Source organism: Haliotis cracherodii, unplaced genomic scaffold (assembly GCF_022045235.1).
Source record: "Haliotis cracherodii isolate W230 unplaced genomic scaffold, xgHalCrac1.p SCAF_18, whole genome shotgun sequence".
Classification (NCBI taxonomy): domain Eukaryota; kingdom Metazoa; phylum Mollusca; class Gastropoda; order Lepetellida; family Haliotidae; genus Haliotis; species Haliotis cracherodii.
The window spans coordinates 26,436,612-26,458,098 of NW_027266273.1; the positions used below are offsets into that span (position 1 = coordinate 26,436,612).

At 39.4% G+C, this 21,487-nt stretch overlaps 1 protein-coding gene across 2 annotated transcripts; it reads right to left on the reverse strand.

The window, feature by feature from the left end:
• Positions 1–139: 139 nt before the first annotated feature.
• On the reverse strand, positions 140–21,271 carry LOC139465944 (pyruvate dehydrogenase (acetyl-transferring) kinase isozyme 2, mitochondrial-like). Of its 2 annotated transcripts, none has more exons than XM_071247952.1 (11): positions 20,954–21,271; positions 13,985–14,126; positions 9,305–9,373; positions 8,451–8,514; positions 7,491–7,611; positions 6,675–6,758; positions 6,077–6,154; positions 5,801–5,877; positions 3,335–3,544; positions 2,750–2,863; positions 140–2,296 (listed from the first exon to the last, which is right to left on the reverse strand). In XM_071247952.1, exons 1-11 carry the CDS (start codon positions 21,063–21,065, stop codon positions 2,135–2,137), a joined length of 1,233 nt encoding a protein of 410 aa, XP_071104053.1. In that variant the 5' UTR covers positions 21,066–21,271; the 3' UTR covers positions 140–2,134. The 2 variants fall into 2 exon arrangements, with proteins under 2 accessions (XP_071104053.1, XP_071104052.1); XM_071247951.1 differs by lacking the exon at positions 20,954–21,271 and adding an exon at positions 18,888–19,303.
• Positions 21,272–21,487: the final 216 nt, after the last annotated feature.

Consider the following 21,487-nt stretch of genomic DNA (forward strand, 5'->3'; position numbering starts at 1 on the left):
ACGAACTACGGTTATATCGAACTAATATCAGTGGTACCTTTGAGTTTGTTATAACCATAGTTTACTGTACATGTTTTCAATCAAATCTTGCATCATTACTTAAGAGGAGGTGTGACACTAGTAATAGACAAGGCAAGCAGTAGTCCACTAAAATATTTATTCTCATTGAAAATATCCATGTGTGATCATATTATACTAATAAAACATCACACTCATTTCAAATGGCCTTCTCACATCAACTTTAACACCAAGACAAAGCCAGTTGGATTTGACATAAACTAAGTAAAAGTGAACAAGAACAGACCCAGCTGAGAAACTAGACGGCTGCCATAGTGTCAGTAGAAAGGTACTGTTGGATTGAATCCACAACTGTTACACATCTTATCATAGGAATGACATATGATGTACATCACACATGAATCATGTTGGATGATGACATTCTCACAAACACTAATGTAACCATGGTAACCATACAAATGAACAATGGCACAAATGACTTCAATCATTGTGTAGAGATGTGACTTTAAATACATATAAAATAGTTGTTGAAAATGAAGCATACCGGTTTTCAAAACCCCTGTTACAAAGCAATCCGTGTCCAACTGTCACACCATTACAGCATAGGATGGAGGCTATTACAATACAAGAGACGGACATAAGTCTGTCTTAAAGTATGGGAGACTGTCTCAAGTCTAAGTTAAAATACATGACACATGTCAATGTTAAAATATAGGAGACTGTCACAAGTATAGTACTGTAGACAGTTACAATGATTCTAAATGTGTTCCGTTAAATCAAATAGTCAAATAAAAAGTCAAGTTTTTTCTAAAACATTGTTTAAAAATAGTATTGTTTTTTAAACAACTAAACATAGTTTCCAGGTCATGTTTTTAAAACAATGATACATGCAGTGGCATAGCTCTCATTTAAAAACAGTTGCAAGCCCAAACCAGGCTTCACTGACTGCCCACAACAGGGAACTGAACCTGGTGTAGGTGACAAGTGAACACTACATCCGCGAGACCACCTTCTCTGTTATCGTACGGAGACGATGTTCTAAGGTTAAAAAGAGGGCAAACATGAATACTACAGCAGCCTGTATTATGCCCAATAAGATATATGCCCATGATATTGCACTTTTGAATTAAACAGTGGTATATATACAGCAAGCATGAAGTTTCAACATTTAAATTCTTTCATTGGAATTTTGAAATTGACAGAACAAGACCTCATGTGTTATGAGTAACTTATTTCATCACTCTTCACAGGGGCAGGAACGTGCCATTTGTTTCGAGAAGCTAATAACTTCCCTCTCAAGATGTGGTTGTTCTGTAATTGTTCTTCCTGCTGCGTACGCAACATCTTCAGCACTGTGTATGTGATGGCACAGTATTGTCTGCAAGCCTGAACATGGTTATTAAGGAAGGACCATTCTGCAAAGAATTGATGTCAGGAAAACTGAAAACCTAAATCACAACAGAAGACTGCATGAAGCTCGGGGACTGAATATCACAGAAATATGGATGCGTTCAGCAAGGTCACATGCAACCTGATCAAGCTCAGCATCAATTCCAGGTGTAACGTGTACAATACATGGCTGAGTTGAACTGTTATCAACTTGTATCAACGTAGGACAAACCTGGTACAAGTGAACCATCATTAGATACAGAATGTTCTATATGAATAATGTTTTTATTAGTCATAGTCTTCAATCTTGTCCATACTCATATTGGACACACAGAACAACGAGAAGAGGAACCTCCGATTCACAGCTACTGTTCATGAGGACACTCCATTTCATTAAAAATTCAATTCTCAAAATATAATTGAGGATCTCTATGAACAGATGGGTAACTTCCCAACACATCTGAATAAAACACCTGTCAAATTCTTCTTCTGAAACACAAAACATACCCTATTCAACAGTGTTCAGTGCACATCAATACAGGGACTGTACACCTATTAACGCCAGACATAATAATGTTGTTACATCCTAGCATCACAAGCAACTACCTAGCCACAAAGACTGAACACCAGTGAAAGAAGCATCATATCCAACGAGTGACCGAGTCACAACCAAGAGATCGTTCCTGCCGACAACTGGGTTCTTCCACCAGTGTCTCCAACCCTGAGATCAGGAGAGGCTGCGAGCCCATGTGGTGTATGTTCTTGAGGCCGACCCCCCACCTGGTGACCAGGGCGAGCTCCAGTCATGGATGGGAATATCAGTCTCGTACACTTTAGAAGCTGTCTTGTTGTAAACAGGGAGGTGTTCGTTGGCTTCATCTGATAACACCTGAAATTAGACATGAAACATGCAGGTGAGCAGGCCAGGGGAGGGAACTCTTAAAGGAATAACAATGGATCACTGAGCATATTTACTTTATATATAAGCTCAACGACAAAATAAATGTGAGACATTTGATTGGTTCACCTCACAATGAACATACTGTCATGTAGTGTGAAGCGATGCTCATGAACGCATCACATGTGACGTCATAGATCCATGACTCGAAATGCACCATGTCTCGTACATGATTAGCATGTGAAGTTTTGAAACCACATGCGGCATATCGTGACAAGAAAATAGACACTATGTGGTAACACTTGGCTGATTGTCAGTTCTGTCAACATGTATGTGTGTATGTATGTATGCGTGCATGCATGTGTATGTATGCATGCATATGTACATGTATACAATTAAACCTTCACAAAATTGACTGTTATCTGTCCACTCTTTGATACATACTTTAAGATATATGACAGCATCAGTCCCGTATCCCTCCACAGAATTGAGTACCAGGTCCCCCTGGAAGTATCGGGCATAGAGCCTGGACAGAGGTAGGCCATACCCATAGCCAGCCTGGGAACACAACACAACCGGAATATTATCCACAAGCACACATACATATTCAGCTCATAACAATCCCTCATAACAATCCATATCAATAAAGTGTTCAAAAGTGAGTGAGGAAGCCCCTGGTCAACATGTTAAGAGACTTGCAAGACAATAGTACATGAAGTGTACAGCTGTGAACAGCACACAGGTGAAATGGGGTTTAACATCTTGTCCACGATTATTGCACTTCTATACTGCATGCACTTTGGCGTGTGGCTGCTTGTACTAGTCCAGACTGATGCTGATTTATAGTGCTAGCCCACTGAGATACCATGCCGCAGATTAACATGAATACCCAAGCACCAGACAGGGAAACAACAAGTACCATGTTTAAACGTCTTTTGATATAAACGGGGCTGGGGATCAAACACCGGACCTTCCGCTCTCCAGGCAGATGCTCTACCACTATGCTACGGAGGGTTGGAGGAAACCTACCAGTGGTGCTGACCCATCCCCCGAGCGGTCAGGCTGGGGGGCTGTGGAGTACATGTACTGGAACAGCTGGTCAACCTTGGATCTGGGCACTCCCCCACCCACATCCGACAGTCTGATTGTCAGATCTTCACTTCCCTTGGATATCATCACACTCAGTTTGGGTACTTCGCCGTCTGAGGGGCTGTGTTCCACCACAGCTCTCATGGCATTCTGCAAGAGGCAAACAATATCAGTCAGCTAACATCATTTCTCTATCTGTAATATAAAAACATCAAGTCTTTTAACGGCATTTAGAAGTGATACACATAAGGAAATGAGAATTTATGGATGTCAACTTCTTTATTATGAGGAACACAATGTTTCGGAGTTTATATACTAACTTCTTCATCAGGTGAATGCTGAGCACCAGACAGGGTAAAAACAAGTACCACCATTCACCTGATGAACGTTGTGTTCCTCATAATAATTTTTTGATTCGAAGTTTACATGATATACAGCTTTTCCATTGGACGAGACGTCGGTCAAATGACCGCGGAATTGATGTTCATAAGTGTATAAACGACACATTTTGACGTTAGTCATTTTTCACGAGACCGTGTTATTGAAATGAGTTAAACACAAACGGACTACTTCCACATTCCTGGGGAAAACCCTGAGAATTCGCTAGCACAAATACATACAGAGGCATTCTTTCTGATGATTTAAACCCTTTCATCTTGAACTCAGCGTTTAAGTATACATTGAGAAACATCAGAGAGTCTGACTGCATGATCGTTCATAAATATCCTCTCTACGACCCATCCTAATGAACAAAAAGAAAAATACACACCCAAACTATCATTGTATCGGCTCAACCCGTGTCTCGACTGACAGTGACAGTCTACAGCAATCAATGAATTTACCCTAGTGTCTGTTTGACACATCTTTAATCACCTTTCAATGATTGGCCAGTTGATCAATGATGACTTACACATGTCACTGCCACAGGTTCATTAACAACTTCCACAATCTCTCCTGTCACGTTTATCGCGTCGGCCATTTTGACATCTTGTACTTGATGTAAATGTATTACGACGCGCAGTCATTGTGACCGACTTACTGAGGTAGTCCTAAACAAACCTTTCTCATCTAATTAGGATATTATTTGAGTTCATTTGTTCTGAAGAAACGACAAAAGTTGTCCCCGTTGATCATGTTGAGCATACATAAGCATATTTCACCTAATTAAGGGACTATTTTATTCCAAGATTCAGCTGGTTGTTGTATGGCTGTCAGTGTAAACATGAAGTCACACATACTAAATATAATTGTGTGTAGAACAAGGTCTACGTCCTTTGAGATAAAAGTAGTGATATAAAAAAAGGTAAGAATTGATTTTCACTTTGTGTGAATTAATGGAATATGAACCTACACGAAGTTAGGGCCAAACATTGTATGAACATTGACGCAAGTTCCGACGTTCATACAGTTTGGCCCTCACTCTACCTAGGTTCATACTTCAATGAACAAACACAAAGTGAAAGTCAATTCTTAAATAAAGAAGTTGACATCCATAAATTCCTTTCTTGTACCCTAAAATATTTGCCCATGTACAACCCCTTCTTTATTTAGGCAAAGGTGAGGTGGCATGAGTAGCTGCTTGTGCTGGACAGGAGTAATAATGCTAGCCAACTGAGATACCATGCCCCAGTTTAACATGATACACATACTGACTCCAAGCCAACCTGTCCTTATTTTGTCCCCTTAATGCTGAGCACCAGACAGGGAAACAAGTACCACCACTTTACGCCTTTTGGTATGATGCAGCATGGGGATTGAAACACTAGCCTTCTGATCTGGGCAGATGCTCTTCCCACTACACAATGGAGGTGGTCCTATTCAGTCAGCTGTCTAACTTATATCCCTGTGTTCATGATGTTTATGACTTTCATTTATTCTGTGAGTCCGACCTAACTTGCAAACATTGGATGACAACAAAGAGCCAACCGATCTAAATCGAGGTTCTTCTCAATGTTATTTCAACTGTGTACTCTTAATTCAGGTTTTGACAATGCATTACCATATTCGACGTAATAAGCGCCCCGCTCTAATAAGCACCTACGGCAATATTTGCTAATATATTGGCTTGTGAACGATCCCAATTGCTTTCGATTGATCAATGTACACAAGACTTATTTATTCGTGTATTGTACGCACTCGTGTGTTATATGCACCCTTAATTATGGGCAAATAAATTCTGGAAAAATATATCTGTCGTGTATAATACACAGACTTTTCTTCTGTATCATTTCAGGCTGTCAGCATAAACCACGAAATTTATGATCTTTCAAATAATTTTATTCTAATAAGAGCCCCCTATTTCTAATTTTGAGAGTGCCCTGGGCACTTATTATGTCGAAAACTGTAATTATTTTCTCTTCTTGTCCCTAGAGCTAAACAATATGCACAGCACGACATCAGACCTACCTTAAACAGTTCAAACAGCATGTGATAGAGGTGAGAGGGTACATAAACCATATTGATTGTCGACTCCTTCTCCAGGGCTAAAAACATGGAATTGTACGGGGTAACAGCACATAGATTATATCTGTATCTCTTCCAAATTGCTTACAACAATCGTTAACAAAAGAATATGTATGTAATTATCTCTCTGTTCTGATTTCAAACAATATTTATCAAAATGAATGTAACTACTATTAACATGATTAATAAATCTGACCGAGATAACTTAATTCATCTTACGATTTTTCGTTACAATTTCCACTTCCGGTGAGATGAGGTAGTACTGGTCACAGAGAAATTGAGCATTCTCATACGCATCTGGAACCAAAACACACAACTCAGAATGATAAAAAAATATCAAAACTTCCATTAATCACACAACTTAATATTCACGTATTAATATTAAGTATTCACCACATTTACAACAGGAACAAAACAATTAATTACCAACAAACATAAAATTGATAACTTTGATCATTCATATTTAATCCTAATTTTTTTCAAAGACAACGACTGGCACTAGGTGAGTGAGTTAGGTTTAACGTCGCTTTTAACAGTATTCCAGTCATATTACGGTGTGTCAGCTTAATGTGGGAGGAAATCCTGAAGTGATGCCGGTCTCCTACTTTGGTGGATTACCCACGAGCACAGGTATGGTCCTGACAAAACCAAATTATAATTGAGGCAAACAGGGATTCGAACCCACATGTTTCTGGCATGTCCAAGGGGGGCAACTCTGCACAGCTAATTGTGGTGTCTTGATCTACCCGTGACCCCAATGCTACTGAGAATGATTGTGTCCACAAGGACATGTTTCTGAAGTAATGTCTGGTCTTACCCTTCACAACATCCAACACATTGCAACTGGGGTCGATGCAGCCTATATGTCGTGGGTTGGCAAGTTGAGAGCCAAATAACAGAGCTGAAAACAACACGTTACCATGGTAATGTTGGAACTGACATATGTAATAAAACATTCATCACTAGTCATGCCACTGTACTTGGCATGCTTTGAGAGACCTCTGCTTCAATGAGCACAGTAACAATAAAGAGAAAAAGCATTAGGCTAAAACTATAATAGTCTTGGTTCTCAGGCCCTGCCTGCATCATCATAAAGTCTGCCGCATGTTTCGTTCTTATTTCCATTTTAAAAAAAAGATAATAATCTTTACATATTCAGTGTCTCGAACACACAACCACACCAGTTAAATACTACAATACCTAAGAACATCATGATTTCCCCCAAATTATTGTAAACAAAATTTGGTTAAATACTAGCTTGAACAACCAAAAACAAAACAAAACCACCACCCACCCAATAATTTAAAAAGCCATTGCCTGAGAACCAATTCTATAATTTTTTTAAGCCTTACCAAGCAGCACATATTTAAATACTATTTCATTCAAGGCAATGATATAAAATATGTCTCAATTTAAAAAAAACAATTCTTAACGCTTATGCTGGTTATTTGCATTTTTGGCAATTCTTGCACAGATGAGGTACCGTAACAAAGAAGCAAGGAGCAACTTGTCTAAGAATCATTCCAAATTGTTCAGCTAGAGTAAGATAGTGGGCATGTTCCACAAAGTAATCTCAGTATGTTTCAGTATGACAGACAGCTGTTATCCAAGGCTTGTCGTGTCCATTACTCACTGTGCTGATTGATGAGCATCCTGATGCTGATCCTGCTCATGTAGAATCGGTCCAGGAAATACTGGATGCGGTTGTTGGTGTTGCTGTCCACTCCATACGTATCCTTCAGCTCTATGATACCCTGTCAAACATTCACAATCATGACAAGAGTTGTCAGGAGATGACATATTCCCCCGGACTGGTGTGATTCGGAAATGGAGTTTGGCTACTTATACCCCACTTTTGGTTCATTGCCATTGGATACATTCAGTGCAGTGAAGAAGAAAGAAATGTGTTCAGTATTTTTCATTATCCCAAATCACAAAAAGGCACCAGTTTCCAACTAGAACGATCTGCAAAGCAAGTTTCATACAGTAATATTTAATAGTTTCGAGTTCTGCTCCGGAAAAAAGCCCTACCCTCATTTTCATTAAAATCCAACTTGTCGTCATGAAAACAACAAAAAACAAACAAGAGTCATCAGAAGATAACAAATCCCCCCAGCCCCCACAATAGCAAATGGTACCACTTCAAGTTGTGCTCAAGAAGTACAGACAGGCAGACGGATAGACAGATAGACCAGATGCTAACATATCCCCTCGCATTATATACTGTGGGGATAACAATAAATATACAAAATCATCAAAAGGCACCAGTTCACCACTAGACTAATCTGTATGGCAAGTTTCAAAAAGAATTATTCAACGCTTTAGGAGTTCGGCTCTAGAAATGGAAAATAGACGGCTGACGGACATGCTGATTGCTTTTTTCCCCTTTACTCAAAACAGGGTCTGTGTAGATTGAATCGTATTACTAATATTTTATCATGTAATGTGACATGGCTCCTGCACCTGACCAATGTCATCGTGCATTAAGCTGGTGAAGCAGCGTACCTCTTCTATCAATATTGCTACCACCCAAATTACAGGTGTATGAAGGCAGGTGTTGTCAGTAACCATGGTAACAGATCATCATAAATACCTGAGCCATAGTTTCCACCACGTTGGCATGACGATTCCGTATGTGTGTCAGTGTGTCTGTGAAGCTGAAACAAAGCATTCCATTTTACTGTAAATATGCACTTGTAAATGAACCCACAACTGTCAATGTACTCATGATGTAGCTGTAGATGCCGGGAATAAAGACTCAAATGTGGATATCTAAAATGCTGAATACTAACTTAGTCTCTTGGCCCACTCTTGTTTGTATGTTTGTTTGTTGTTTAACACCGCACTCAGCAATATTCTATATATATGATGGCAGTCTGTAAACAACCAATTCACCCAATTGGGATACGATGACATGCATCAACCAAGCCAGTGAGTCTGACCAACCGATCCTGTTAGTTGCCTCTTACGACATGCTAAATTGCCTTTTACAGCAAGCATGGGTTGCTGAAGACCTATTCTACCCAGGATCTTCATGGATTCTTCAACCAGTTATGTCATGCTAGTTTAGACATGAGATGGAGAAGAGCTAGTTCCTTGATAGTTTTCACATTGAATACAGTGTCATTGATGCCATGGTACAAAGTAATTTTGTCAGAATGGTATTTTAGCAGGTAACATGGGTGTTTTAGCGGAACGCAGAGTGAGTCTATGTAAGGAGTAATGTCCGTTGGCTGTCAAGCGGAAGTAAACGAACTTGAAGTCTCAGGATCAATGACATGGCTGATAGCGTGTTAATGTGCCCTGACGTTGATAAGTGCTCATGATATCAATCACTGGACTATCTGGTCCAGACTCAAATAAGTAAAGGAATCCATACCATAGCTGACATGTTGCTGACTGCAGTGTAAAACAAGACATTCGGAACAACATCTGGGAACAACTTACTCAGTAAGTGACTTGTCACTCGTGTTGTTTTCTTCAAAGTGAAGTAGCTCCTTAAAGCTCTGTTCATACCTGCAACATCAGAAAAAGGAAATGAGACAACTTTCAGACTCATCAACTTACCGATCAATCATAAATTGAGAATTTCCCCCAAGTGTCTTTTGATAGCAAATTTATCTACACAAGTCGATAAAAGTTTCAAACTCCAAGAGTGAATGAGTAAGAGTATAGTTTTATGCCATCTTTAGCAATATTCCAGCAATATCACGGCGGGGACACCAGACATGGGCTTCACACATTGTACCCATGTCTGGAATAGAACCTGAGTCGTCGGCATGACCAGCGAACGCTTTAACCACTAGGCTACCCGACAGCCCTAAAACTCCCAGAATAACTTGCCAAGGATTTTAAAACTTTTATCATTGTTTATCGATATACTTCATATAAAAAAACACAAGGGTGAGATTCTATTCATCATCCAACATCAGTCTTCCAACTTTTTAAGTTTGTGGACAGTAATATTAAGTATTAAGGGTAAAAAATATACTGCTAACAGCTGAAGTAGCAGAGCCATTAGGGATGTCATTTGACTGTGACGTCATGGTAACCAATGACGTCACATTTTACGGGCCGTCTTATGGTAATTTTAATCCAGGCCTCAAAAGATTTAATTTTTACCATGTAGCCACATGGCTACAAGTATTTTATTCCAGGTAGCCAGTGGTAAAATCAAGAAGTCAAGCCAATATTATAGGTAGCCAAAAGCATTTGAAATTATCTTTTATCAAATAACTATTATATGTACAAGTCATAGCACTAGTCTTGGAATTGGATATTAGTGGAAACTGTACATGCTGTACTTGAGTTTTGTTATTTGTGACTCTAACAATGATGCAATTAATGTTACTAGATTATATAGGTATATCCATGCTTATCCAATAAACTATCAACTAAAATAAAATACTAAATACATTAATATTTAATATTCATTGTTCACTTTAGGAGGAATTATTTGCGAGTACAATTAGTTAGTAGCAGACATGTTTATCTTTGTGTCTACATATGTGTAGCAATAGAATTTAGTGGCCACAAGATATATTTTAATGTAGTCATTTGGCTACCTCTGAAATTTAGGTTGCATGGGTGACCATTTTAGTTGCAACTTTGAGTCCTGTAATCGTAACCTGACTCGCTCATGTCACAGCCCTTTGGGTCGTAATTGCTTGTGTCACTGCTGATGGCCACAACTATAGGACGGACTGTCAAGAGATAATAATGGCCCATCTATCTGTATTAGGTTCATTGACTAGACACGATGCTAGGGGTGCCATGCTATGCCAACCTCGTGTATGCGTAATTTGTATGTAATCTGTGCCAATTTTGAGTGAAATTTTCGCAATTGAATGCAGCCCAGCTAAGAGCTTGTACCAGCTTGTACCAGCTAACATAACTCACAAGACTAGTTCACGTACCGTAACATTTTGTCTGGTGACAGGTGCAAGATCATGCTTGTGTGACATTTTTGTTTGAAAATTAATAAAGAATTATTTCATGAACCGATAAATAATACACTGCATGGAGTATGTGACCCAATCCGTGTAGCAAGGATGCATCTGTGAAGCATCACATGCCTAACTTGTTGACAGGTGGAGTTGGCAGGGACACAGCTACTTTGCCAAATAATAACACCAAAGCAAAACCAAATATAATGTCTGTATACCCAAAGAAGAAATATCTTACATTGCATAACTTTCACAAACAAAAACTTCAAATGATAATAAGGGGGTGGGGGTTGGGGGGGTATTTTGCTCCTTGTGAAATCATACAATAATCAATGATGCACAACAAATGATATTCTTTAAATGGCTGTCATGTTTAAAAAACAACTTACAATGATCAACTGAATGTGTACACTTATTAAACATACCATTTCTGGGATGATTCTTGAAAAGTTTAATGTAATGAAGATAATCTAATCAGCTGATTATAATTATTAATTGGCTGTCCCCTTTCAGAACAAATATCCCAACTGCCGACATTTACTTTAAGTTCCAGGTAAGCAACACAATCAATGTGACTTAAAGGACCTTGACCTTGACCTACATGAGTGTGACACTCAAAACATTTCCCAAGTACCAATTTAACATTTCCATCTAAACTGTTCCATTACGACGCATGTGTCTGAAAATGTTTGATCAAATACCTTGAGGTAGCCCCATTCCATAGGGTTGTTGCACTGCTAGACAAAAACTAATTGATGTACGAAGATGGGATCATGTCATCACTCCTTCAACTACCCAAGGGCAGCTAATCATTTATTGATTTTATCCACAGGTGACACAGCCAGTAAACCGCATGTGTCAACCACATGTGTCAACCGCATGCAGTAGTTGATAGAAGAGACAAGGGAAAAACACAGGTGACAATGTTGTATGGACAGACTCTTGATGACTACTGTTTTATCTTGTCAGTACTTCAGGACTGGCAGATCAATACTACTGCTGCAGCCCCTAGCTACTCGCATCCATCTGATGCAGGGTATTGCATCATTCATTCCCCTGCATCAATTAGCAACATGTCTTCCACAACATGACATCCCAAGCTGAATGTCAAAGATGAATTTCTGACAGAGCAAGTCTTACGTTGCTATGGAGTATAGACAGGAAACAGTTACAACAGACAGGGAGGGCCTGTTTAACAAAGTGACCTTACGAATGTCGAAACTCCCATTGGCTTGATCAAGTCACCAGACTTGGTTGGAGTGCAAGTACTCATTGGTGGAATGTATCTAAGGGATGTATATTTTCCAGGATTCATCTAGGCCTACTCTTGAATATATGTCCCTTACCATTGCTGACCAATCTGAGCAAAATAGAGATATTTTCCCAAAATTGCCTGCCAGTGGCACTTAGTTCAGAATCCTGGATAAATCCCTGACAGCATGCAGTATACATGTGATGGTTAAATTGTTTCAACAAACACTCCAGATGCCAACCCACCTCCAACTAGGGCTTCAAGTTCTACTTGTATGGCTCATGTGTTTCAAGATTGGTAAACATAACAAAAGGAGCAGTTAGCTGTCACCAGTCAATCATAATCAATGGTCAGTCAAGTTCAAATAAGAAAACAAATTATTCATAAATAATATTGAATGCTTATGAACATGTATGTATGTAGACAATGAAGCCGTCAAACCTATTTTTATTCTGAATATTCATCCATTCATAAAATCTATGTATGAGTACCTATAAACATATTCATTTATAGTTCATTGACAATCAAGCTCATATTCATGAAATTAGCATTTATGAATCTTTTGTCTAATCAAATAATGATAAATACAAGTGTTCTGAGAAGTAAAGCCCTGAAACGCATCCACAATAACAGTAACTAATTATAATCAATGATTGAGCAGTAACAGGTGAGGTGAAATGGGGTTTAACGTCGTGTCAAAGATTATTGCACTTATATAGTGACGTGCATGCACGTGTGTGTGTGTGTGTGTGTGTGTGTGTGTGTGTGGCTGCTTGTACTAGTCCGGACTGAGGCCGATTTATAGTGCTAGCTCACTGAGATTCCATGCCTAAGTTTAACATGAATAACCCACTCAGACACAGTATACTGACTCCGAGCCGACCAGTCCTTGTTTTAGCCCCTTAATGCCGAGCGCCAGACAGGGTAACAACAAGTACCATATTTAGTCTTTTAGTATGACGCGGACGGGGATTGAACCCTAGACCTTCCACTCTCCGAGCGGACGCTCTACCACTAGACCACGGAGGCGGTCTTGAGCAATATTAGGAAGATGATAATCAGTGATCAATGATCACTATTAACATGATAAATTTCCAAAAGTGGAGTCAACAAAAAACATGTAAACTGAAAATAGTGATGTAGTGAAAGTGAATTTTGTATACCACAGTTAGTGTTATTCCAGTGCTATGATTACTTTACAGTGATCAAACCTGTCAAGCAGAGCAGTGGTTAACGTCAAGAGCAATTCATGCCACAAATTGTGTCCAAATCAGATTTTCACTCTGAAATGTTTTACAGCATGTATACAGTGAAGCATGATAAGAGGTAAGTCACGTGTTTATGGATGTGCTCACCATCTCATGACGAGAGAGACCGAGGGCATGCATACAGCGGAGCATGATAAGAGGTAAGTCACGTGTGTATGGATGTGCTCACCATCTCATGACGAGAGAGACCGAGGGCATGCATACAGCGGAGCATGATAAGAGGTAAGTCACGTGTGTATGGATGTGCTCACCATCTCATGACGAGAGAGACCGAGGGCATGCATACAGCGGAGCATGATAAGAGGTAAGTCACGTGTGTATGGATGTGCTCACCATCTCATGACGAGAGAGACCGAGGGCATGCATACAGCGGAGCATGATAAGAGGTAAGTCACGTGTTTATGGATGTGCTCACCATCTCATGACGAGAGAGACCGAGGACATGCATACAGCGGAGCATGATAAGAGGTAAGTCACGTGTGTATGGATGTGCTCACCATCTCATGACGAGAGAGACCGAGGGCATGCATACAGCGGAGCATGATAAGAGGTAAGTCACGTGTGTATGGATGTGCTCACCATCTCATGACGAGAGAGACCGAGGGCATGCATACAGCGGAGCATGATAAAAGGTAAGTCACGTGTGTATGGATGTGCTCACCAACTCATGACGAGAGAGACCGAGGGCATCTGAAGGAGGTTGTCAGGTAGATGGTTGATCTCCTTCATAATATTAGCCATCCTCACGGGAAGCTCATTGCGCAGGAAGTTGAAGGAGAGCTCCTGACTTCCTGTCTTGCTACCTGAAAATACACAAGACTTTGAGCATTAAAGACTTGACCAAAACCATGGCACCTATGTCTTTGGCCATGCTTTACCTGACAGAATTGTCAGATAAACAGCATTGGCAATGGTTGAACTTCTTTATACCTTTAATATACCTTGATGGAAGAAACCATGGAATTAACAATGACATACTATATCAAGATGAAAAGTTCATCCGTTAACGAACTGGTATAAATTTTATTTTATTCAGTATGTTATTCTTTACATTCAACATATGTGTGATTTAGTAGCTTTTCGTTAAAACTGCTCTTTTCTTGATCAGGGCTATGATTGCTCATAATGGGCCCATCAACATAAGCATATGATATTTATGCGATTAATAAATGTGTTCTGGTTGTTCCAATAGAATTGTATACTTGCCCCAGGACATGCATTTCATAAGCTAAGTTGCCAAAGAGCGACATGTCCAAGGCACAGGGAACATATTCCATGTGCATTGTCATAGTGACTGATTTACGACAGTCATTGTCTGAAGAACATTTAATTGCAAAGGCTCATTACCCTGGAGCCATGACATCTATATGCCTTGAACACTCAATTGCTGTTATTTATAAGATGCTAATCCTAATTATTAATCCCCATTTTTGTGTACATCGACCATCTGCCATCCTGCTGATGAATTACTGTTTACATTTATATGTATTACTTACTAAATGTCAGGTGACCTTGGCTATATAAGCCTTGGTCCAGAGAGATTGAAGAAAGAGAGAAGAAAGGTCTTACCCTAACCCTAGCTAGGCTAAGTACACAAAAATGGGGATTAACAACTAGAATTAGCATCTTATAAATAACAGCAATTAAGTGTTTCAAGGCATATAGATGTCATGGCTACAGGGTAATGAGCCTTTGCAAATAAATGTTCTTCGGACAATGGGTGTCGTAAATCAGTCACTATGACAGCATCATGCAGAGACACACACAGTTTTCTTACAGTTCAGCATGGAGTTGTTAAATGTCTTTTCAAATACAGTCATAAAAGCAATGTTGTTAGACATTTTAGGAGCTAAGCTTCCTTGAATGATGGCCATGGTTTAAACAGGTTAGCACTTAGACCTGGTGTCTAATCATTGAAATGGTTAGTTAATGAATCCTTGGCGCTAACCATTGAACAACAGGTCCTCGTGCTCTAACCCCTGATTTACAGTGGAACACCACTGCACATCAGAAATAGTAAGGAAAATGTGTGAATACATGGTGGCTAACAGTTGGTGCTTTCACAAGTACAGAAAACTACCTTTATAACAAACATGCTTATAATGAACTGATGGATAAAGTGATTTTGACACAAAAAGCTGTATACAGGTCAATGACTTGGACCCAAGAAATGTAAAAAGTCAGTGGCAAATGTCAGTAAGTCACTTAAACAAAGATGCCGGATGCAGTAAAATTTCGAAGTTAAATCCTTACTTTTAAAATATAGCTTCCGCACACCCGGCTACCCGCCGGGTCTGGGAGCAATACTGCCATCAACTTCACCCCCCATCCCCCAGACACGAGGACAACTGAGTCTTGATTGGCACTATACTTTATGAGAGCATTAAAATCGATGGCTCAAAATCGATACCCTAAGTGGAATAATCCTTACTATTTACTATTTAATCATGAAATTATGACACGTGTGACGCCTTGCTTAGCATTTCTATCAGTCAAAAGTCTGACAACTTAAACAAACCATCGGTCAAATAGAAAGTTTATCGGTCTATGACCGGTGACTGAGGGCCATCTGAAACCCTGCGATATAGCTAACTGCTTTTTCGTCCCGTCCATTTGATGTATATATGCTAATAACAAAGTGCGGTCATAACGAACTAAAATCAGTGATTCCTTTGAGTTTGTTATAACCGTAGTTTATTGTAACTCAATTTTTAACATAAAATTAAAAACATATAAGCAGTATTGTCAAATCCACCCAGTATATATCAGGCTTGAACATATGTACCTTGGATGCTGAATGTCGATTGTTCTTTAAAATTGATCCCTGACTTTGTTCTCAGTGTGTTCACTGAGGAGTATTTGAAGCTAAAAAGTTTCTTGGCTCATATGAATTCAATTCTAATAGCTATAGCCTGGTAGGCACGACACATTATTGATTATTGTATTTGTTGTGCTTGAAATATGTTTTCAGATGGCACATGAATGAGGAAAATGATCAATGACCGTTCAATCGTGACACTTCGAACAAAGACTTCAAAAAGACGAGCAAATGTGTTGGTTGGTTGGTTTGTTGTTTAACGCCGCACTCAGCAATATTCCAGCTATATGAAAGCGGTCTGTAAATAATCGAGTCTGGACCAGACAATCCAGTGATTGATATCATGAACATCGATCCACGCAATTGAGATCGATGACATGCATCAACCAAGTCAGCGAGCCTGACCACCCGATCCCGTTAGTCGCCTTTTACGACAAACATAGCCACCTTTTAATTTTGTGTGAAACGAATGACTTTGAGCAGATACATAAAATGTTCTGTAGGGTCTGTCCTTCACTTGCACAAGTCTCTGAGGAAACGATTATTTGTTTAAAACATAGATCCTAGATTATACGAACATTAAGAACAAGTTAAGACCAGCATCGGCCTATCTGGACTTGCCTATTATAATCACATACACGATAGAATTACTATAAATCCATGGACCAATCATTCAACACAAACTTGGAGCAAGACTAGATCTGTTCTAAACATGGTGAATGTGATTGTACAGGTGAGGAATCTCATCATTAGATCATTTCAGATTCTTTTCACCACCATATGGGTATAAATAAAGTATATAAAAGACATGAGTGAGTTGGGTTTAACGCCGCTTTTAACAGTATTCCAGTTATATTGCGGCGTCAGCTGTATGGTGCTGACAAACCTAGAAACATAATCGGGGTAAACCGGGATTCGAACAAACAATCATAGGTTTCTGGCGTGCCCAAGGGACGCGACTCTGCACAGCAAATTGCTGAGCCTTAGACTACTGGGCCACCCATGCCCCCATATAATAGACATGAGTGAGTGAGTGAGTGAGTTGGGTTTTACGCCGCTTTTAACAATATTCCAGCTATATCGTGGCGTGTCAGCTTAATGTGGGAGGAAAGCCCGGAGTGATGCAGGTCTCAGACGTTTACCACTTTGGTGAAACCCACGAGCACGGTTATGTTGCTGACAAACCTAGAAACATAATCAGGGCGAACCGGGATTCAAACCCACAATCATAGGTTTCTGGCATGCCCAAGGGACGCAACTCTGCACAGCGAATCGCGGCGCCTTAGACGACTGGGCCACCCATGCCCCCATATGATAGACATGAAGTTAAGAATGCACTACAATAATTTTGGCGTGTTTGGAACCAATGTACACCAGTTGCATTATCCAAATAGCAAAGTATGCCCAACCTTTTTAATGTTTTTTCAAACCGAAGCCAAGTTTTATAAATATGTCTAAAATAACATATCAGGCTCAACAAAAAAATGTAGACAACAATACAACGTAAGTAAGATCATACAGCGCAATAATGCAACACAAGCCCCACCTACTTTATGATTAGCCAATCTGGAAACAGTACTCCATTAACTAACACAACGTTGTTTTGTTAGCTAATCAAATGCCGTTTCTTTAGCATTTACCCCATTCGAACCAAGACCAAAACTAGTAAATATTCTGCCCAATTGATAAAGAAAGAAAGTTCTGGTAAACTTTGCTTATACAATGCTTTCTTGACAGTTTTTCAGCCTCAACCCCTGCAAAGTCACACCATGAGCACTGGAAGGACATAAACCGATCAACATTTTATTTTATTCTGTTATAATAAATGGTATAAACATAAATTGTAATATGATCCTAAAGCATATGTAGACCTATGTTGATATCACAACAACATAGAAGAGTCTTTCTCAACTTCCAGACATCCTTAGCTGTCAACAATTTGGAATCATCTTGACAATATCTCCCACAGCTTTGTTTTGGATAATTGAGCATCTGCATTGTCTGTGTGATTGTGGAATGAGGGCTGAGGTGCTTACTCAGCATGCAAAATGTAGCAAGGTTTTGTTTGTTTGTTTGTTGTTTAATGCTGCACTCAGAAATATTCCAGCTATATGCTGGCAGTCTGTAAATAATCAAGTCAGAACCAGAAAATCCAGTGACTGACATCATGAGCATCGATCCACGCAATTGGGGTACAATGACATGTATCAACATGATCAACCATGTCACTGTTAGCGAGCCTGACCACCCTATCCCGTTAGTCGCCTCTTATGACAAGCACAGTAGCCTTCTATGGCAAGCATGGGTTACCTAATGTACACCGGATCTTCATGGTTCTGCAGCAAGGTAATTTCCTTGTTGTCAAATATGTATGTTGTAGATATATATATGATCCTGACAGAAGCAGGCACATAATAATGCAAATAAATAGATGCATCAAAACAACTGAAGCTTGATAAAACAATTGTGTTTAAACTTAGTGTTTTAGTAACAATTAGGCTAATGTCTGTCAGTGTGAAAGCGGTTCATTCTCCACACTAATGTTGAAAAAATAACAAACGGTTATTGCAGGAAGGTACTGAACATTTTGGCTAATGAACCTGAATAATGTGATTTACTAATTACAGAACTAAAGATTCCCTTTATCACCATAATCTATTTAAGTTAACAATTACAAGTGGGAGTACTGACATCAAATAAGATGGTGAAACGTTACTTTCTGATTGCTCATGGTAAGTTTGCTTACCGAACTCCAATAGTTGTTTCAATGAAAGTGGTGATGGGTTGAAAGTGGCATACTTTTCAAAAGATGCCCACCGCAGTCCAGATATGATATGTGACATAAATTTGCGTGATAACTTCATCTCTGAGAAAAAACAGTGTAAAATTCAGTGGAAATAAGTCCCTCCAAAGTGTCTCTGAGCGCAAATCACTCGACTGGAAATCAAAACAAACATTGAAAAATCTTTCCGATCGAGCCCGTAGGGTTGGTGCGCTTGTATTACATCTGTAGATCAGACTTTGACCCTGACGTTATTGGAAAGCAACGGACTGCCTATGAACAAAGAGTGCAAACTCGAAGACACTATTTGCATCTCGGTGACCGAATTTCCTGTAAACAAACAACCGCTGTGACACATGCAAGCAGTCATGTAGACTTTGACCCAGTTCACGGTGTTTTTAGTTTGGATGCTATCCGTCATACAACTAACTTAAATGATTGAAGGGGGGAAACAATTTCTTTCGTTTCACGTCCATATTTATTTCATAATAACGCAGTGCACATATGGTCTCTGACTGAAATAATATGTGATACATTATGTTGATTAGGCATTAATAAATAATGCCTTTTGAAGGAACGATTATTTTGTAAAACACGATCGATGTATCGATATTTTATAAATCTTGGTAAAGTGGAAGGAGAGTTGAAAAACATGAGACTATTTTCGAACAAATACTTCACATGTTATGTGACAGATAAAATTCATCAGGTGAAAGTGTGGTACTGAGTTCGTTTTCGAAATAAGTGTTATTCAATATGTCAAGTTTCATAATGTAGGCCAACGTCGGAAATGGGAACGATACGTGTCGCAGATATGTTTTGAATATTTATCTTTCGTTCTTCGTTTCCCTTTCAACTGAAGCCTGTTCCAGAAATGTGATACGCACTACGTTGTTAGGATACACACATGGACTTTGCCCTCTATCGGGGAAAAGTTTTGTCAGGGGCGATAAACGTTAACAGCTGATCCGGGGTCAAGTAAGGGTCACCCTTCTTTGTGCTTGATACAGCCAAATATCGCCCTTGGCGATTGATAACCTCACATTCGCCTTAATACCCATGCACATAAGAAGCCAAGATAATACCATTATCAACTAATATCTGAGCTTTTTGACAATTTGTAAAAATATCGAATACTCTAATGTAAAGCACAAAACAACAAATTTAGCTTATTTTCGTAATCAATTACAAAACCAGCCTTTGTGTTATCATTTCCACAATTGGTAATTTCCCTCCTAGCGAATTCGGACTGACGCAATCACTGCTTATGGTAATGGAAAATAACTCGAATAGATTGATCGTGATTGGTCCATTTAGACACACCTCTAGGTCACGTAAACATCTCAATTTGACATTCTGGAGCAAGACGTATGGTGTGGTTTGTTGTAATCCTGCACCATGACTGTGGAATATATATATCCACAGCATAGGATTTTTTAATAATTTTTGTTTAGGGTCAAGAAGGATATTGTGTAATATAAGGTTTCATAGACTAAATGTTAGTCTAGGTTTGTGTGTATGTGTGTTTATGCACGAACTAAGTCTAATGGCATAGGTGAGACAGAGTGGGGAGGGGTTATTGTTTGGATGTCGGGATAGGTGTATAATGGAACTTCATTGTATGTCATGATGCTCTATGTTCTACATCCACGATCAAGAGGTGTTAAAACCATCTACATTCGACATGACATTTAACCTTTCAGGACAAAACCATTAAACTGTTTTGTTCCAGCTCGAGTCGTCTGACTTCCTGTCACTGACTACACCTCGACACAATCATTATCATGAGTTAAATACCCCGTTGTCACGGGATAAAATAGAATCCGAACAGAGCGTAGAATTGTGAAAATGTGTCATTTTGAGCCAAACAAGACCCATAGTTCGAAAACAAAAATATATATCTCACAACAAAGGAAGGTGCATCTTATATATGAACCCGAATGTTGTGAAAACAGCACACAGTATACTAAATAACAACACGGTCAGTAACTAATGGCATAATTTTATAGGAGAACAATATTGCTACGTACCAAAATCAATGAACTTTTTGATTGACAGCGGTGATGGGTTGTAGTGAGAGTAGTGTTCTAGCATGTGAGCGAGATTCTGAATAGATCTTCTCGCGGAATGAGAACCCATCATAATATAGTTGAAGCTGATAGCGTATATCGTCCCTGGGGTAAAACTCCATATACAAGATGGTCGTTGTTTTCTTCATTCGTCTGTACTGTATTCCGTCTCCAACCGTTTCTAACGAGATAAATCTGGCATACGACCCTTAGCGACGGAAGTTCGGCGAGAATAACACGTGATGATCTGAATATTCCGTTGGGGCCTCTCCGCCGATATTTACATTACTTGACCTATTTCATACGTCACGTATTTCTTAACCAATCACAGTGGGTGCCCATTTAAGCCCCGCCTTCTATGATAATATTGATTGTAAACACGAATAGTGCTCTGTGCGAGCAAACCGGGCCTGATTGCTTGAGAAAAGATGTCGGTTATCCAAGTGTCTGAGTGGACAGTCAACCCATCTCCTCTAATCAAGATTACAGGTGTCA